Source organism: Cryptotermes secundus, unplaced genomic scaffold, assembly GCF_002891405.2.
Source record: "Cryptotermes secundus unplaced genomic scaffold, Csec_1.0 scaffold31, whole genome shotgun sequence".
Lineage (NCBI taxonomy): Eukaryota > Metazoa > Arthropoda > Insecta > Blattodea > Kalotermitidae > Cryptotermes > Cryptotermes secundus.
The window spans coordinates 1,183,182-1,202,554 of NW_019743147.1; the positions used below are offsets into that span (position 1 = coordinate 1,183,182).

General features: G+C 44.8%; 1 protein-coding gene across 2 annotated transcripts in view; it reads left to right on the plus strand.

Annotated features, from left to right (window-relative positions):
- The window catches only part of LOC111873711 (protein held out wings), a 308,182-nt gene that overhangs the window by 147,828 nt on the left and 140,981 nt on the right, over window positions 1-19,373 (plus strand). For both annotated transcript variants that reach the window (XM_023868645.2, XM_023868644.2), the window contains exon 2: window positions 4,330-4,463. In XM_023868645.2, the coding sequence (XP_023724413.1) occupies window positions 4,330-4,463 (134 nt within the window). The remainder of the gene's footprint in view (window positions 1-4,329; window positions 4,464-19,373) is intronic.

Consider the following 19,373-nt stretch of genomic DNA (forward strand, 5'->3'; position numbering starts at 1 on the left):
AGCACGAATGGGTGAAGAGGAATGCATATAGGATATTGGTGGGAAAGCCAGAATGAAAGAGACCACTGGGAAGACCAAGACGCAGGTGGGTGGACACTACACTTGGTCGTCGACTTACGACCGACTTCCGTTCTGACTGACAGGTCGTATGTCGGCCATGTATTTATTAACAGTATTTTCTAATCTTTTTATAATCTTTATAATTTATTTTTAAAAACTTTTACATTTTAAACATCTTTTATTCATTTTTTTGTGGTCGTAGGTCTACCAAGTGTATTGAAATGGACCTTAGAGAGACAGGATTGGATTGATCTGGCTCAAGATATGGGCCAGTGGAGGGCTCTTCTGTACACGTTACGGAACCTTCGATTTCCATAAAATGCTGGGAAGTTCTCGAGTCGCTTCACAGTTGGCGACTTTTCAAGAAGGGCTCAGCTCCATGAGTGAACGAGTGAAGCATTATTCGGGTGATGAAGTCACGGAGGATAAAATGGGCAGGGCGTGTAGCATTCAGCCGCCCACGTTGTGTTTTCTGCTGTTAATGTAAGATAAACACCTATGCAAATTACAGGCAGAATTATACGCGTAGATGAATGGGCCAATCGTTACCTTCGCATGGCAACGAGAAGACATAAGTTTCCCAGCAGAATGATAGCAAGCATTGCCGGTTGCGATTTTCATTTGTTATCCTTCGTAAATATTTGGACTTCGCCACATTTCACAGGTTTCGCCAGTTACTTCATGTCGTGGTTTTATCCAGTGTTCTCTAGACTAGTGACGTACACATTTTCTCCCGCCGTTTACCTCTAGACCAGTCTAGTAGCCGGGTTGGTGTAGGGGTGATTCTTCTGGCCCTTATTCCCGAGGTGTCTCCATTCGAATCCCGGCCAGGATACATGCTATCCTGTGTATGGGATTTAATGGCTTTTCTTTCTCTATAGTTCCCGATTATGTCAGTATTGCTTCCTTCCAGATCCTCTCCAATTCATCCAGCTTACTATTCGACGCCGTATAATCCAGGTACTTAGGCTTCCTAGAATAACGTATCACTACCTCCGTACTCTCGGCTCATGCTGGTCCTGTGTCTTAACCACACTGATATTTCCCTCGATAAATAACATCAAAACAAACTCCGTGGCTTTAGCCCGCAAGCGAACTATACCGACCGAGCGACCGCCGCTTGTCGGCGAAGTTAGTCCCAACTTTAGCGGACAGACGGTGTCGCATGTTCAGCGCAACTGATTTCGACGGCCCTTAATCTCGGTTTGCTAGACCGGAGCCGCTATTTCCTTGAAATCGTTCCTCGGTTATCCTCACGAGGCTGAGCGGACCCCGTTAGAGATAAACTATTTCTCAGAAATTCTGGCAGCGCCGGGAATCGAACCCGGACCTCTATCTCTAGGCAGACACTCTGACCACTAGACCACAGAGGCGGTCAGACATAGGCATACGTCGCTTTATTGCGCTTCGCAGTTTTTAAAGACATTGAAGGTTTCTAGGAATCCTCCGTGAAGCAAGTCTATCGGCGCCATTTTTCCAACAGCATATGCCCGCTTATCTCTGTGTAAAAATTGGTAATTCTTGCAATATTTCGAACTTTTCATTATTATATCTGTTATGGTTATTTGTGATCACTATCAGTGACCTAAGATGTTACTATTGTAATTGTTTTGGGATGCCAAGAACCGCGCACATATAAGACGGCGAACTTAATCGATAAAGATTTGAGGCTTTCACGGCGGTGACTATGAAGAAAGCAGTCTTCTGGGATTTGGCACCGTGTATATGTGGTGTTAACCGACGTTTCGGTGGAAGATGAAGATGGAGGCGATACGTTCCTCCGAAACGTCGGTTAACACCACATATACACGGTGCCAAATCCCAGAAGACTGCTTTCTTCTTAATCGATAAATGTTATGTGTTTTCTGACTGCTCCACCGACCGGCCTTTCCCCCGTCTCTCTCCCTCTGCTTGGGCCTCCCTGTTCTCTGAGACACAACAATATTGAAATTACACCCTTTAATAACCCAACAATGCGCTCTAAGTGTTCAAGTGAAAGAAACAGACGCACATCTCTTCGGAAGCCAGAAATCTTTCCTGAGAGGAAGAGTCAGTCGATTCGGCAAACTTCATTGTTGTCTCATTTTAAGAAAAGGCCACAGCCACCCCAACCTTTAGCAACCACCTCCCTGATCACTCAACAGCCATCAACATCGAGGCAAGACCCTCCGTCAACGGAAAGATTACGACTCACTGGAAGCTCAGTTGATGGCTAGCATTTCTTTAACAGTTAAATATTCTAATTAAGGTATGTGCATTGTTTTTAGACTGAATGCTTTTGCACGCCTAATGGCCTACAGTATAGTTTAAACGTAACTCTTATATGCACTGGGAAACCAAAAAATTTGTGTGACTAGCTTTGTTGCTGCGATCTGGAACCGAACCAAGGTACGCTTGTAGACATTTTGAGCATTTACTGTGATGACGAGATCTTCTAAGCAATTTATTTACTTTAGGAAACGTAAGACCTTGTTTATAATACGTGGCATTAATTGGCCGCCAGTCAGGACTTCGTTTTCTCGTGATGTGACAACTGAGGTTCAGGCGACTCTGTACAATTGCGTATTCTAAAGAGGTCTAACAAGATGGTGTCACTAAGGCCCTACGACATGGCAGACGTACCAAGCGCATGTTGTGTCATATCGCTTGCCCGGCCTTCAGATGTCACGACGGCAGTATATTTCATAAAGAAACAACATAAAGATGGTCAGTTATTCTCAAGTACCTCACCCATTAGTCGCGGTGCGTGATCATAAATATGGAACGCCATGAGGAGGAGGGAGCTTAGCACGAAATTCCGATATACGCCAGGTTATTTATGAAAACTGCTTTATGGCTGCAAGGACGCGCAGTGCTGGCCGTATTCTCGGCTAGGTCTTCATTCCGTTGTGGCAAACAGATGTTGGAACCCCGAAACGGTTGTCAGCGATAGCTAAACCCATAAGGTAAAGTTATCCCTGGGTAATTAAAGCACTTCCATAACGGCGTATGGAGGAGTGGAGGATTAAATCCACCATTGGGGTTAGAGGGGTGTCGCTTAAAGTCATCATCGTGTTCCTTGTCATCTGCTTTGTATTCTCCTTGTTTGTCTTTCGTCTGCTTCCCTCGTCCATCCACTCCTCTCATTGTCCATCCATCCATCTTTATCATCTTCCTCATATCATGTATTCCTCCTTTTCCTCATCTATCGTGTCATCCTATAGACAGAACTGAAACTGGTTTCTTTTCTTCCGTTGTTCGTTTCGTTTTCTTCATTCGGTCTATGTTTCTTATTTCTTTGTGTTCTGTTATTCATTTTTATTCTTACCTTTATTGTCCTTTTTCATTTCTTGCTTGTTCCTTTGCCCTGTTCGTTTCTTCGTCGCCTTCATCACCTCTCTATCTCTTAATTTCTTTCGTTCCCACTCTCTTTTCATCTTTCTCCCTTCTGTCATTTCTTCTTTCTGTGTTGTACTTTTCACTAATTTCCTTCGTTGCCGTTCCTTCTTTCTTTGTTATGTCATTTATTTATTCCTTCCTTTGTCCGTCCTTTCTATTTGTACACTTATGTCTCCCCCCACTTTCTGATTCGGTCCACAAAGGCCTCGCACGAGGCGCCCAGTGTCTGCTGTTTCCAGCCATTGAACTGTACAGAAGTGCGTCCCTGCCATGACAAATGCATTGTTTGCCCAATATTTACTCAGTCTCCAGGTCCCATTGTTAGATGCAATGACAACATGCGCCTTGTTTACAAGTGCCAGACTTGAGTTGCTCAATTGCAGCGCGAGCCGTCTGTCTCATGGCTCATGAATTATCGTGGGCTTGATATCCTTTCACTTTTTCTTTGTCCTTATTCTTCGAACCCTTGAACAATTAAAATGTCGTGACGACAGGAGCTGCTTATGAAGGAGTGCACGAACTCTTGAAAAAACACATTGCACCGCCCTCTCAACTTGAGCGGGATAGCTCAGGCTCTATAGCTTCATGGCCGAATTCGATTCTTGGCGGTAGCAAGAGGTTTTCTCTTCTACACAGTGTCCAGACCTGCTCTACCCAGCCTCCTGTCCAACGGCCAGAGCGTGAAACAGAGGTCAAAAATAGTGGCGCAATACCTCCATTGCCCCATACGTCGTCATGGCGTAATGCTTAATTAATTAAGCATACGGACAACTTTACCTCTTAATATCGTAGGCTTGTGACATGAAGGTACTGATGTTTGTGCCTCTTATAATAGGCTATGTAATAGTAGATTACGACAAATTAATATCCTCTGTTTTTACTGTGTTACAGAAATAGCCAAGGTCCGGTCGAGTCTGTTCCAGATAAATGGCGCAAAGAAGGAACCCCTGGTGCTGCCTGACGCTGAGGGGACCCCCACTACGCTTACAGAGAAAGTTTACGTTCCCGTCAAGGAGCATCCAGATGTGAGTACGCATCATACTAGCCAGCAGGAATATGACAGCCCCCCCCACCCCGTCAGTGTTTTGTGTTGCCAGCAGATGATGCACTTGCATCTCCGACTAGTGAAGGAATATGACAGGCTCCCCTTCAGTGTTTTGTGTTGCCAGCAGGTGATGCGCTTGCCTCATCGGCTGGTGAAGGAATATGACAGGCCCCTCTTTCCGTGTTTTGTGTCGCCAGTAGGTGATGCGCTTGCCTCTCCGACTAGTGAAGGAATATGACAGGCTCCCCTTCAGTGTTTTGTGTTGCCAGCAGGTGATGCGCTTGCCTCATCGGCTGGTGAAGGAATATGACAGGCCCCTCTTTCCGTGTTTTGTGTCGCCAGTAGGTGATGCGCTTGCCTCTCCGGCTGGTGATACGGGATACGAACATGGATTGAGAGTTTAATTTAAAATCTGCCCGTCGTTAGGCCTATGCACATTTCCTTGTCACCCGTGTCTTATTCTAGCAACGGTTTAGTTTTATGCAAGTCGATGGATGGAAACCCCCCACAGTATTTTATTTCCCACTTCTTTCCCGTTTCCGCTCGTATTGATGTTTTCCAGTTTTCTCCCCACGGGTCTTTTCCTCCCTAAAACAGGTAATTGCTGTACCCATCATGTCTACATGGCCGAACTATTGTAATCACCGATCTGTCACATATTTTACATTTCAACTTTTCTGAAAAGTTCGTATCCAATTCTGTGCATTTTTTCATCATTACTTCCCAATAATTATCGCGGAGACGAGGATTATGCGCCACAATGACCCGGAGAGCTATTCTGGCGGGAGCGTAAACTCCTGATAGAGCCACCATGTCAGACAGGTCAAAGGATAGGGACCAGACGAAGTGCAGTCCCTGGTCCTCCAGGTTGGGGGTTGGGCGTGGGACTAACGACCTCCACCCCCGGAGAATGTAGTTTACGGAACCGTGGAGGAGACCAACACCGACAGAGGGTTGTAGCGCCAGTAAAGAAGACTTCTAAGAAATTGCATATCCATTGCTTTCATTTTTTTTCTCCCCCTACAGTGTGACCAGTGCACCCACAGGATATGTTATAACTTTAAGGATTGGGCCACACCATAGCTCAAGCGGTTAGTCGCTGGCTTCCCGGTCCCGGGTCTGGTCTAGTGGGATTTATCATGCACAAAGTGGCGCTGGGGCAGGTTTTCTCCGAGTACTTCGGTTTCCCCTTCCAATCTTCATTCCACCAATTGCTCCACAATCACCCTCGCCTATCATCTGGTGCTGGTACAATAGGCCAGAAGTGGCCGCAGCACAAGGGACTTAGTCCCACCCCACTAGCAATAAAGAAAAGACTTTAAGCATGAAACATCTCTTGGTGTGGTACGCAGTAACGCCATGATAGGTGGCAAGGCCCAACAGGGAATCTGAACGGGATGGGTAATGGTGCGCTGAAGGCTGAGCAACCCGACGGTGGATGTTAAGGACGCATCGAAACGTCGATCTTAGATCTTAGGCTTTCGAAGCGATCGCCTGAAATAAACGTGGAAAACGTAAAGCCAGGGAAATTTTAAAGAAAATATGTGGGTTCCTTTATACGATTGGCTCCCAACCTTCTTAATGTGAGCCTCACTTTTGGGTTTCACCGAACCCATATGGCGCCCCCACACCTCCATTTTTGTAGTTCTGTTAGTGCTGATCACAGTGGCCGCGCGGTCTAAGGCGTGGACGTCTGTGTGTAGGTAGCGGCCTTGCGACGAGCTGATCCCCCGTCCAAGGAGTCCTACCGACTGTATATAGATTAAGAAAATGAAAAAGCGGCCAAGGTCCACAAGGGCTGTAGAGCCATGGATAGGTATACTTTTGTTTGTGATCACCAAATTGTAATAAGTATATAGCCAAGAAATTTGGTTACAAATACATTTTTTAAATAAAAATCCTTCACGTTCCGCAATTTACCGACGAATGGCAACGAATTTTGAAATCTGATCGATGTATTTTTTTTTAAATATCTGGACTAACAGTTCTTACAGGCGCTTATGGAACAGATTATTAAATACAGCTACAGATAATTATTTCACTCGAATTTGACATTAAAAATAGAATTCAATCTCATGGCTTCACGCCCGCTTGGAACCACCTTAATCCCCCCCCGCTGACAGGTTGGAAACCAATGTTTTGTACCATGACTTTGCTAAGCCATTTAAAATTCGCATGTTCAAACGTAATGACAGCGTAAATGCAAATACGTATATGTATGTAGGATTTGAGGTTATCACACCGGTGGTTATGAAGAGGGCTGTCTTCTGGGCCGTAAAGGCTTTCCACCTGTTTTCACGCTGGTATCTTCGCATAGTGGGGGTGGGGGGAGTCCAGCTGGGTCCACTCGGCACGTCGGCCACTGATTGGTCTATTGTACCTGCACCGGCTAATTATGATGATGGAGAATTTGGCGGAATGAAGATTGGCAGGGGAAACCGAAGTACTCGGAGAAAACCTGTTCCAGCGCCACTTTGTCCACCGCAAATCCCACTTGACCAGACACGTGCTCAAACCCGTGCCGCCGGGGTGGGAAGCCAGCGACTAGTTAGTTATTTAGAGAGGGTGGGTTTCCCCATGCACTGCGACCAGTTTGATCTATTGTGCTTCCCTCTATGATAGTCTACCAGTCTCTATACCCTACCGATAAATGGTGCGTACCATCAGTCCCGCCGAGCAAGCGAGTTCCTTAGCGGTGTCTATAATGCTTCCCCCATCTATCAGAGGCCTTAGAGACTATTGTTGGGCGGGAAACTTCCTGGATTTTGGCTCAGTGATCCCCTTTGGGGATATGAGGTTCTTTTACGTGCCGTAAAGTTACGACACGGGACACACAGCTTAAAGTCCCTCCCGGAGGACTTGTTCCCTGAATTTTTCCGCCCTTAAAAATTCGACGACTTCCGCCGGGTATTTGAACCCGCGTACTACGAGTCAAGCGACTAACCGCTTGAGCTATGGCGCGGCCTCACGCTGGCATCTTACTTGGCTTACTCTGTCCTGAAGATGGAGGTTGACACTCAGAGGACTACACGGCGCTATATCCCAGAAGACGGTGCTCTTCGCAAATACACTTACATGCCTTGTTTGTTACTTTAAGCTGTCAAATAGTTATTTGTTTTGTATGGAACTGTCGGTGTGTAAGCCCTCTTGCGCGATGTTAAGGCTTTTCATATGCAAACACGTGTGTTATACCGAGGCAAACCATGTACTCTATGTGGACGGAGCGACTCGACTGGTTTTTCAAATATTCCGAACTACAGCAGTGTAAACGTACGAGTAATATCGTGTTAATTTCTGTTGTAGGGGCTCGAGAAATTAAGTACGAATTAAGGGAAAACATTTTCTCGGTATAGCGACGGGGCTACGGGCCGGACGGCCGGGGTTCGAGTCCCGGCAGCGCCATGAGATTTTTCTCTACTCTACAGCGTCCAGACCGGCTCTGGAGCCCAACCAGACTCGTGTTCAGTGGGTTCGGGGGGCAAAGCGGCCGGGGTCTGAAGCTGACTACTCGCCTCCATCAAGTGCCGAGTTCATGAATGGTGGAGCTATATGTCCTCTCTCACAGAGGACCTCATGGCATGATGCGTAATTAATGAAGCACATACCTTACACCTTATAGTTTTACCTAGCTGGAAATTGCTGTTGCTCCAAATGAGGGAAACTCATTGGATTCACTGTTTTTGAGCAGTGTTTCAAATAGGACGAAAACAGTGAATAATANCGCATGTCGGTAACTCCAGTGTTCCTTGTAGTTGGGGACTTGTAAGACGTTCTGTAGGACAGAAGTGCAAACAAGTGTGAAGTTGTCTGTGAGAACCTTTGTGTAGAAATCACCATAATGGCCGTGTGTTGGGTGGTGGTGTTCAGTAATATGAAAGTTTGCTGAAATCAGATCTGCCTGTGATGGAACGTTGTAATTCTCAGGAATGACGTCACGTGTATTTAAGCCTGCGGGTTGTGTGACGTGCAGCTGAGTAGATCGAGTCATGAAGAAACTGTTTATGTGATTGACGTGGCATGTTAGCTACTCAGAACTGGACAGCCTGTCAGTTACTTGGGTTTCGTTTTCAAAATGATACGGTTGAACATTTACTTTCGAACACTTGTAGATTACTTCCCAAAATTAGCAATGACTACTATATACTTGGTGTTGCATTTAACAAGAGTTGTTTTGTATATTTGTGGAGTGGGGAAATAAAAAAAAAGGTTAAGGCTATCCCTATAGCAGGACGTGGAGGCCCATACGGCTGTGAGACGTCGAGGCCCCCACAGTTTCTAAATAGCCGGGTTAAAGATGACGCTGAGGTTGTCAGTCTTACGCGCGGGCCACTCTTTACTCCCAAGAAGATTCCAGGTACTCATTTCCGTTAGAGGCTGAGTCGATCCCAGGGTCATAGTGCGACAGGAAGGATTAGATCAATTGAAAATCCAACGACCTCATCGGGAATCGAACCCCCCGACCTTCCGGCTTGTAGCATAGTGCCTCAACCAACTACTCTACCGCTTTGCCCCTTCATGGTCTGGGTCCCACGTAGTCTTCAATCCAGTGGATACTGCGGTTAAACTGGCCGGAGCATGAAGTTGACCACTCACCTCCAAATAACGCCGAGGTCAAGACTTGTATAGCTGTACTGCCACTCCCTGTACCTTTTTATGGCGTTGTACTTAATTGCTTAATTAATTAAGCGCAGCGGCAAATCGTCATATATCGGAAATGCATATACCTATCAACCGCACGTAATGCAGCTGTTCAGATCAGTTTTAGTATCCTGTTACAAACGTAATGTCCTTTCGGGAGCTTCTGAAATTCATAGCCTGCGTGTTCAGTGAAATTGGGATTTCGAACTGTTCCACAAGAGCCATAATATACGTGCATCGAAGTGAAGTTCGTGGGCGTGCGTGAATCGCCGTAACATTTTCTCGTTGGAATTTAACCCAGCCAAAATAATCTTATACGACACGCCGAATTTATTTATATATTTAGGTGATTATGAAAAATGCATCTGTAACAATAGCATCTTTAAAATTCCCGTTGCAATTGCTAGAGGCTCCTGCGTTTATAACCTACCCATTTTAAGTCTGGTATGCAGATGCTGCATCATAAGCATGTGTACAGATTATATATGTAATTTTTGGTTTTATGAAAAGATTATGAATCTAATCGCGAAGAGAAATTTTGAGGTTATGTATGAAAAGTTAGAGGCAGTAAGCAGCCTCCGTAGTCTAGGGGTAACGTTCCCACCTCATGACTCAAGGTACGCGGGTTCAAACCCGGCGGAGGTCGTGGAATTTTTAAGGGCGGAAAAATTCAGGGAACAAGTCCTCCGGGAGGGACTTTAAGCCATGGGTCCCGTGTCGTAGATTTACGGCACGTAAAAGATCCTCATGTCTCTAGGAGACCTCTGAGCAAAATTAGGCAAGTTTCCCGCCCAAGTAGTTTCCAATGCCTCTGGTAGATGGGGGAAATATCAAGTACCGACGGCCAACCTCTTTGGCTGAACGGGGCTGATAGCACGCACCAGTGCCGGTAGGGTATGGCGACAGTAGAAATTAAAGGGGGACGCACAATGGATCAATAACTGGTCTAAGTGCGTGGGGAAACCCACCCCCTCTAATAATAATAATAGAGGCAGTAAGAATGTATGGCGATTGCAGGTCACGTGACTGTCAGTTGGCATGCAGTAGAAATTTACTGTAATGGAAACAGTGGATAGGAATTGGCCACAACTTAGTAGGTACAATTTTAACCCCGCTGTATAGACCGGAACATAACGTAAAAGCTTTCGGTAGAACTTTTGCTTTTTACAGGAGGACAGATGTGTATGTAAGCACTTCATACCCCGAACTAACAACTGTACAGGTCCGGACATCGAAGGAGAAGAATAATACGAGGAAGATGCAAGGAAATAGAAGGAAATGGAGAAGATACGAAGTAGAAGAGGTGAAGGAAAAAAGTGAGGGGTCAGCAGTAGGGTATGGAGGAATTTGAGAGGAGCCTGTTGAAAGATGAAAGGGAAGAAGATTGAATGAAGTACGTAGAAGAGGAGAAGAAGAGACATGGAGGAAGAGAAGGAAAAGAAGATCGGGGAGAGCAACGAGATGAGGGATAAAAGGGACAGTAATAATGAAGACTTACTTTCTGGCGCTTTGCGTTTCGAAGAACTGAAGATAACTTTCATAAACGAAACGATATGATTTCAATTTTTTTTCTACCACACCCCACTATGGCCTTGGCTGTTACGGCATGCTAAGTAATTGACTTGTCCCCATACAACTGTCTCTGACATCATCGTCGACTAATAAACAGAAAACCACGGACAAGGACTGCAAAAACTGAGCTAACCAGTAATAGTCACAAATTAAATTAATGTTCAACTTGTTAGGAGGAGCATTTCTGTCAGGAAAAGAAATAATAATAAGAATAACTGCGGTTGTGTGACGTAATTTAAGTTGTCTTAATTAAGAGTTATTTTATGTTTTTAGGACATCCGGTGTTTCGTCCTTGTATTGTGGCCTCTTCAGGAAATATGAGCTAACAAAATGTACTGATCTTGCTATAAGACCATATTCGTACTTCGGTGAAAGTCTGACACTTTCTGTTGTTTTATATTTTTATGGTTGCGCTATTTCATCATATCCCAGAGTTGCTTGCTTAGAGCATCAGCTTTTTCTACTCGTCACGACTTTTGACTGATAAATTACATGTTCCGACCTCAGGATTTATCAGCTTGTAGTCTCTTCTTTAAAGGCCGTCCGCGTCTTTTATCTTCCGACGGCCCAAAAAGTTGTTTTGTGCTCTACGTTCACTTCAGAGCCGGGATAACCCAGTCGGCCTAGAAAGGAAATGGGCACGATGGCCGAGGGATCTGAGCTCTATTCCCGGCAGGTTTTCAGTCTCCTCCACGACGTCCAAACATCCTCGAGGGCCCACCCAGTCCCCTTTGCAATGAGTACCGGGCGCTGTTTCCCTGGATGTGAAGCAAGCCACGCACATGCATCTGCTGCCAACGTCAAGAACGCTGGATCTGTACCTCCACTCCATATGCGTCTTCATGGCGTCGTTCTTAATTAGGAGCAGGGACAACTCTGCCCTACGACAGAGCCACGTATATATTCGGGTCCCTAATAGTTCTCCTTGGCCTAGGCGTGCGTGTAGCTGTTTCAGAAATTGCTATCCTGACGTATGACGAAACGTAGCGACGTAAACGATTCTTCGAGTTTTTAAACGTTCGTTCTCGAATATTGCATTGAAGTATTAGGACTGTTCCGGGTTAAAGTCCCTGCTCGGAGACCAGATGAATGAGGTTTTGCGTGGACTTCCTCAGTTCCTGAATGCAAGTGCGGGGATACTATCTGAGGTGAGGACGCTTTCGGGATTATGGAGGCTTTGGACTTTGTTCATCGTTCGGTATTCTGAAGAAAACATATCGGAAACTGAATATGTTCCCCTCAGGTGATGGAATGGGAGACACCTACTCCTATGGGTCCGATAGAAATCACCGGACCAATGACTGGGCTTGACTCTTTCAGACGGAGTCAACAGAGTAGATGTCTCTCATCCCCTCACCTGAGGACGGAAACAGATTGAGCTTCCGAAACGTATTTCTTTATAATACCAAACGATGGGCGAAGTTAAACTCAGTAATTCCAAGTGTAAGTACACCACCGCCAGAACCCTTTGGGGGGCCGCTTTCTTTCCCCTCTTCCATTTCACCATTCTATCCATGGCTGGACATAGGCCGCTTTTTCAGTTTCTTAATCCCTATACACGGTAGGACCCCTTGGACGGGGGATCAGCTCGTCTCAAGGGCGCTACCTACACAGGACAACACAAACACTGAGTAAACACATACAGACGTCCATCCCTCTAGTGAGATTCGAACCCAAGATCCCAGCGTTTGAACGAGCTAAGACAGTTCATGACTTAGATCGCGGCTACTGTACTCAGCCATTTCATCATTCGTTAGTCATAATACCATTCGGCGCTGTATGATCTTGACGTACAGTCATTGATTATGACACAAATAATGAAATAAAATGACTTTTACCACACGTGCAATCCGCGAAATTGCTCTCACTTGAATTAAGATACTTCACGTTATATGTCACTTAAGAATCCTCCAGTTATCATGAGATAATTGTTTTCCGTAAGTAAAGGTATCCCTGTAACAGGCCGTGGAGGTCCATAGGGCTGTGAGACGTTGAGATTCCCACATTTTCTAAACAGTCGGCTCATAGATTGCGGTAAGGTTGTCAGCCTTACGTGCCAGCCGCCCTTTATCCCCAAGAAGATTCCTGGTACTCATTTCTGTTAGAGGCTGAGCCGATCCCCAGGTCCGTAGTGCGGCTGGAAGGATTAGATAAATTGAAAAAAAAAATCCAGTGACCTCATCGGGATTCGATCCTGCGACCTTCCGGCTTGTAGCGTAATACTGTGTGCGTTTGGGATTGAAGAACTGCTAAAGAAATGCATTGTGAATGTGTTGAGGGCCTCGTGCCCGCGCGGGGGAGTGATGTCATACCGGCTAACCCCGCAGTAGCAGCAGCTGAAGAACCGGCGTCGTACATGTAAGCCGGTCGGCTCCACGTTTCTATTTCTGGAATTCCTCAGACAGAAATAGCTGAGGTGTGTGATGGTTGCTGGCACACACACCACAGGCTGGGCTACTCAACTACCCTGCCCATCCAGAAGTACAGAAATGCTCGTCGCCTTTCCACATTGTTGTTGTTATTCTGTGCATGAACCGAACATGTAAGGTAGAGACCGCATGTTTCAGAAATTTGATACAAGAGGCCAGTACAAAAACTGTAGGGTCATTTCGATTTTCGTAAAAATCAACGTCATGTAAGTACCCTTGGACAAGGGACTTTTACACTGGAAACACGTGGGACGTACAAGTGTGTAGGCCTGTTAAGGATCGCACCTTACGGGGATGGCTTAGTCGGTAATGCGACTGGCTGCGGGCTTTCCGACCAAGGGTTCGGAGGGCGAGTCCCGATAGGATCAAGAATTGTCTCTTCTCCACGTCGTCCAGCCCGGCTCTTGAGATCCACCCAGCCTCCTATGCAATGGGTACGGGGGTCTCTTTCCTCGGGGCAAAGCGGCCGGGGCGTGAAGCTGACCACTCACCTCCAACTAATGCTGAAGTCAAGAAAATGTGGATCTATACATCCACTCCCCCATACACCTTCATGGCATAGTGCTTAATTAGTTAAGCACAGGGACAACTTTACCTTTACAATATTATTGTGTTTCTTTACTTCATGGAGTTTTAAACACTACAAGAAAGTTACGGCAGTTTGTCGTGTTCTTTGGAACTGAATATTACACTGAACTTCGTGTCTGTTACCTAAACACCTCCCTCCCTTCACTCTAATTCGTTCCTTCTTCGTTGACAGCGAACTCGGAATTTAGAACAGTACGTGTAAGGAAATTTACCCAGCAATTTTGAGTCGAATTGTTCCAACCAACAGCGAACAGCGTTCCGTTTGCCGTATTGTTTCTTGCTTGGCTTTATCTTCAGTCTTGAAGATGGAGGCAGTACGTTCCTTCGAATTGCCTTCGGACTTCTGCAGCCTAAACAGCATTACACCCCGGAAAATTCTTCAGATCCATTTTATTACGTTGATGCGTACGAATCGTACAGGCTGTGGCAGCCTTTTCAAAAGGAACTGGACTCCCTGGAGTTACTGCCTGTAGTTTATATGAAATTTGAGATCCTCAATGCGAACGTCTGAGATGAGATTCTTTGTTAATTTATATGGATGCAAGCAGGAGATTCGTCCGAAACATTGATAACTGAAGGTCGCTGATTAACGCGCGGTCTCCTAATGGCGCCCATCTCTGTATTATTAAAAAATATCTTGTCAAATCTAGCTGTTGACAAAATCTTACTTAACCGGCCGCCATTTTCAAGTCAAAATTTGAAATACACACCCCGCCTACTACCCCATCAGTTCGGGGTTTCCACATATCTAATCTATACATCCGACATACCCCAAGCACACATAACATTGGCTATGTTTGCAGATGACACTGCAATCCTGTCCTCTCATAAAAATCCTAATAGGGCAGCAAAAATTGTACAGCAATACCTCAATGCCCTGCAAGATTGGCCAGAACTCTGTAAAATCACAGTGAATGTCGAAAAATCAGTGCAAATAACATTCACCACAAAACGAAGCACGTACCCACAAATCACAATAAACAATGCACCAGTCCTTATACAATCTACAGCCAAATATCTTGGACTTCACCTTGATCAAAAGCTCACATGGAAGACCCATATCCGGGCCCAGAGATTACAACTATCAACAAAAGTGAGAAACTTGAGCTGGTTAATTGGTAAAAAAATCACAGCTATCATTGGAAAATAAACGTCTCCTTTACAAAACTATACTCACACCCATATGGACGTACGGTATAGAATTGTGGGGCTGTAGCAAACCATCTAACACTAAAATCCTACAAACATTCCGGTCAAAAAACACTACGTTACATAACTAACGCTCCATGGTTCGTATCAAAATCAAACTCTCCACGAAGATCTTGGAGTTTATATAAATGAGGTCATGAACAAACAAGCCATCAAATACAGAAACCGCATTGTGGACCATGAAAACCAACTAATAAAAGAACTCGCCGTCCAACCCTTAGTGAACAGAAGACTCAAACGTCAATGGCCAGAAGACCTATTCTAGGTAACGGAGGATGACCCAGCAGTGGATGGTACAAGCCACACAACGCCCTAACATTTGCTTATTACTCTTAGTAATTATTAATAATTAGTACATTATGAGTAGATTGTAAATATCATAAAATAAATAAAAAGAAATCTCTGTATTGCAGCCGGCAGGTGCTGCACTCTGTTGGTGGTCTTATGTACGTAAATCAGTCACTGGGAGGCCATTGTTAGTCAGCGAAGAAGTTGCGAGTATTTTCTTTTATCGTGAAACGCGATTACATTTTGGTGAAAATGGATACGCTTTTGGACGACTGAATTATATCTTGTATTTCTTTAAGAAAGATACGTACTTTAGTCTTATTGTCACGTGTAGGTGGTGTGCTTTTGGATTGGATGGTTGGATTTATTGACACCTTATACTCTCAGTTCGTAACTACAGCTCTGTCGCTATTTCCACACTTTACAGTCCACTGTTACACCCACTAGTGTCCTCAGTCTATTGCAGTCTCCACTAGTCTTATCCTGACAACGGATTCATAATAGTCTCACTGTAACTTCCGTACACTTTGAAGCCTAATTCCTTCTTTGCCAGTTTTTCTCAATTATGGCACCCCCGGATACTCTCTCAGTCTGAGTTTAGCTGCTTGAAATTCTTGTTATATAGCCTCGGGGCGGCACCCGCAGAAGACATCGCTTCCTGTACTGTTGGGTGTTGATTCACTGCAGCAGAGATGTGTTTACCGCACCGTTGCGTAGCAACGAGAGCGGCGCTAACCACAGAAAACACCGCTCTTCTATTGTTGTGCGCGGGAATGTGTTTACCGAGACGTTGCCTAGCAGTGAACTATTCCAGCTTTTAGGCGTTATGTCACAATATCATTGATGCTGCTTATTACATGGTTGTGTGGAATTCTGTAGATATTGTGGCATGTTCGCATATTGTTGAAAATATATTTTTGTATACATATTACAAATGCCGACGACGCATAATTGTACATATAGCAGATGGAACGTACGTGGAGTGAGTATGTGATCCGGCCTTATTTCAGAGCCGCTTTCAGAATAATTCCCGTGGGATGTAATCCCGTTTGATTTTTCGCATTCCCGAGAACACGGTTGATTTACAGCTGAAGAACAGAAGGCGACATGTTTATACAACATGTTCTCCGTTTCACAGAATACTTCAACCCTCTGACATCAGTGACTGATTTATATCAATTATTTGTCGGTAGATCAGAGAGTCCGTGCACTTCACCATAATATTTTTAATTCTTACTCTGGTTACGGCTTGTAATGCGTGACTTTTTATTGTATCGTGAATTTGTTTAATTAATGATACTGATGCCAGAGCAAAACGAACGTTACACAACTCTTCACATGTAGATCATGTAGGTAAATATACATTCGAAGGCGACATAACAAGCAGCTTTATTATTATTATTATTAGTGGGGTGAGACTGAGTCCGCTTGGTACTGCGGCCACTTCTGGCCTGTTGTACCAGTCCCAGATGATAGGTGAGGGTGATTGTGGAGCAATTGGTGGAATGAAGATTGACAGGGAAACCGAAGTACTCGGAGAAAACCTGCCACAGCTCCATTTTGACCACATGACCTAACCGGGGCCGCCGAGGTGGGAAGCCAGTGACTAACCGCTTGAGCTGTGCCACGGGCTAACAAGCAGCTTACTTCAGCGGTCTTCAGAATTTCCAGTAAAAGGTAAAGCTATCCCTATAAGAGGCCGTGGAGGCCCGTAGGGTTGTGAGACGTCGAGGCTCCTACGTTTTCTAGACAGTCTGCTCACAGATGGCGGTGAGGTTGTCATCCTTACCCACCGGCCGCCCTTTACCTCCAACAATATTCCTGGTATTCATTTCTGTTAGAGGCTGAGTCGGCCCCAGGGAAGGATTAGTTTAAATGAAAAATCCAATGATGTCTGGAATCGAGCCCGTGACCTTCCGGCTTGCAGCATAGTGTCTCTTGCTACAAAATTTAGGAATTCTAATAACGCCTTTATTTGATCCTCCTCGGGATGAATGGAACAAGAAATAAAGCCGTAGTGATGCAGAAATGAGACCGGTGAGTTACGTATTAACATTGATGGATAGGCTGTCTGTAGAATACTATTCAGTTGGATAACATCTTGACAACAGCCACGCTCCACGGAACGCAGATAGGATAACATACATTTACGGTTACACCTGTCGTAATGGATTGGTGACGGGATACTGTAAATTATTCGATTTTTTAAGAGTTTTGACTTTTGGGATATAACTTCGCGTAGTCCGTTGAAAGTTAAGCACGAGACAGCAATCAGCTCTGTTTGCTACCTGCTTCATGCTGGTTTCTTGCTTATATTGTACTTCGACCCTGAAGATGGAGGAGACGGGTTCTTCCGAAACGTCAGTTGACTTACGGATTACACGGCGTTATGTCCCAGAAGATATTACTCTGCATAACCACCGCGCGTCATAAAATTCTCGTCATTTAAAGTTCAAATAAAAACCAGATAACGTTTCCGAGCACAGAACCTTTCGCTCAGTGATAGGTGAGTGCACAGTCAGTACGTGGACGTATAAAGTTGCCTGTCTTCTGCTGAGGCGTGACGTTAGTGACTTAACCGTCTTTACTCTAAGACCCCAGACAGAGTATTTCCCAAAGGAGCATTGACAGATTGGTTTTCATAACTGAGACGCACATGTTTTCGGAGAGGTAGGATCTGAGATTTAAACATTTTAGACGAATTGCATGCTTGAAAGGGTTAAGAGAATATTCCAGATTTCAGGATTCTTTTTATTCGATTCCTTAGCCCCTCCTTTTTTAATAATATCCTACTTGAAACATATAACCTATATCATCAACTTCCCTTCTCATTCGTCTATATATAAGCTGTGCAATTAAAAGTAGATCTTAGTAATATAAGAAAACTCCGTGGCCTGTAGTCCGCAAGCGAACTATACCGACTGAGCGACCCCCACTTGAGGGCGAAGTTACTATCAACTTTTGCGGACAGATGTTGCGTGCTCAGCGCAACCAAAGCCGTTAGTCTCTGTTTTCTAGACCGGAGCCGCTATTTCCTTGAAATAGCTCCTCAATTATCCTCACGAAGCTGAGTGGACCCCGCTCCAGACCAACTACTTCTCAGAAAATCTGGTAGCGTCGGGAATCGAACCCGGGACCTGTGGGTCTATAGCCAGTAACTCTGACCACTAGACCACAGGCGGTTAATCGTAGTAATATAATTTTTTAATGCTAGTGGGGTGGGACTAAGTCCCTTGTACTGCATCCGCTTCTGGCCTATTGTACCATTAGTACTATAAGAATCGGTAATTACCCAGGATCATTAAGACTTCGTAACTTATATAAGTTCGTACTCCGTTGACATGAACCTACGTAATTGTAAATTTACTCACCCATGTAGCTGAGTCCTTGAGAAGCTGCCAGTTGTGCAGGTACACAAGAACTTCCCAGCACTTTATGGAGCCCGAAGGTTCATTGCCGTGTGCACAAGAGCCCTCCACTGTTCCCTAACCTGAGCCAGATCAATCAAATCCATACCATCTCATCCTCTCTCTCTAAGATTCATTTTAATATTTTCCACCCACCTACGTCTTGGTCTTCTCATTGGGCTCTTTCCTTCTGGCTTTTCTACCAATATCCTATACATGTATGCATTCTTCTTCGCTCCATTCGTACTACATGTCCTGCCCATCTCATCCACCTTGACTTCATCATTCTAATTATACTTGGAGAAGAGTACAAGTTATGAAGCTTCTCATTATGCAGTTTTCTCCAACCTCCTGTCACTTCATCCCTCTTCGGTCCAAATATTCTCCTCAACACCCTGTTCTCAGACACTCTCAGTCTCTGTTCCTCCCTTAATGTCAGAGACCAAGTTTAACACCCAGTCACAACCACAGGCAAAATTATGGTTTTCTATATTCTAATTTTTATGTTTTTGGACAACATATTAGAAGACAAAAGGTTCTGGACTGAATGGTAGCAAGCATTACCCAAATTCAGTCGCCTCTTAATTGCCTCCTGAATCAGGTTTTGGTTTGTTATAGCCGTTCCCATATATTTGAAGTGTGCCACATTTTCAAAATATCTGTTCCCTATCTTTATGTCTTGATTTTGCCCTGCGTTTTGGTGACGAGACAGCAACATATACTTAGTTTTCCTGTGTGTGAATTACGTCGCTTAAAATT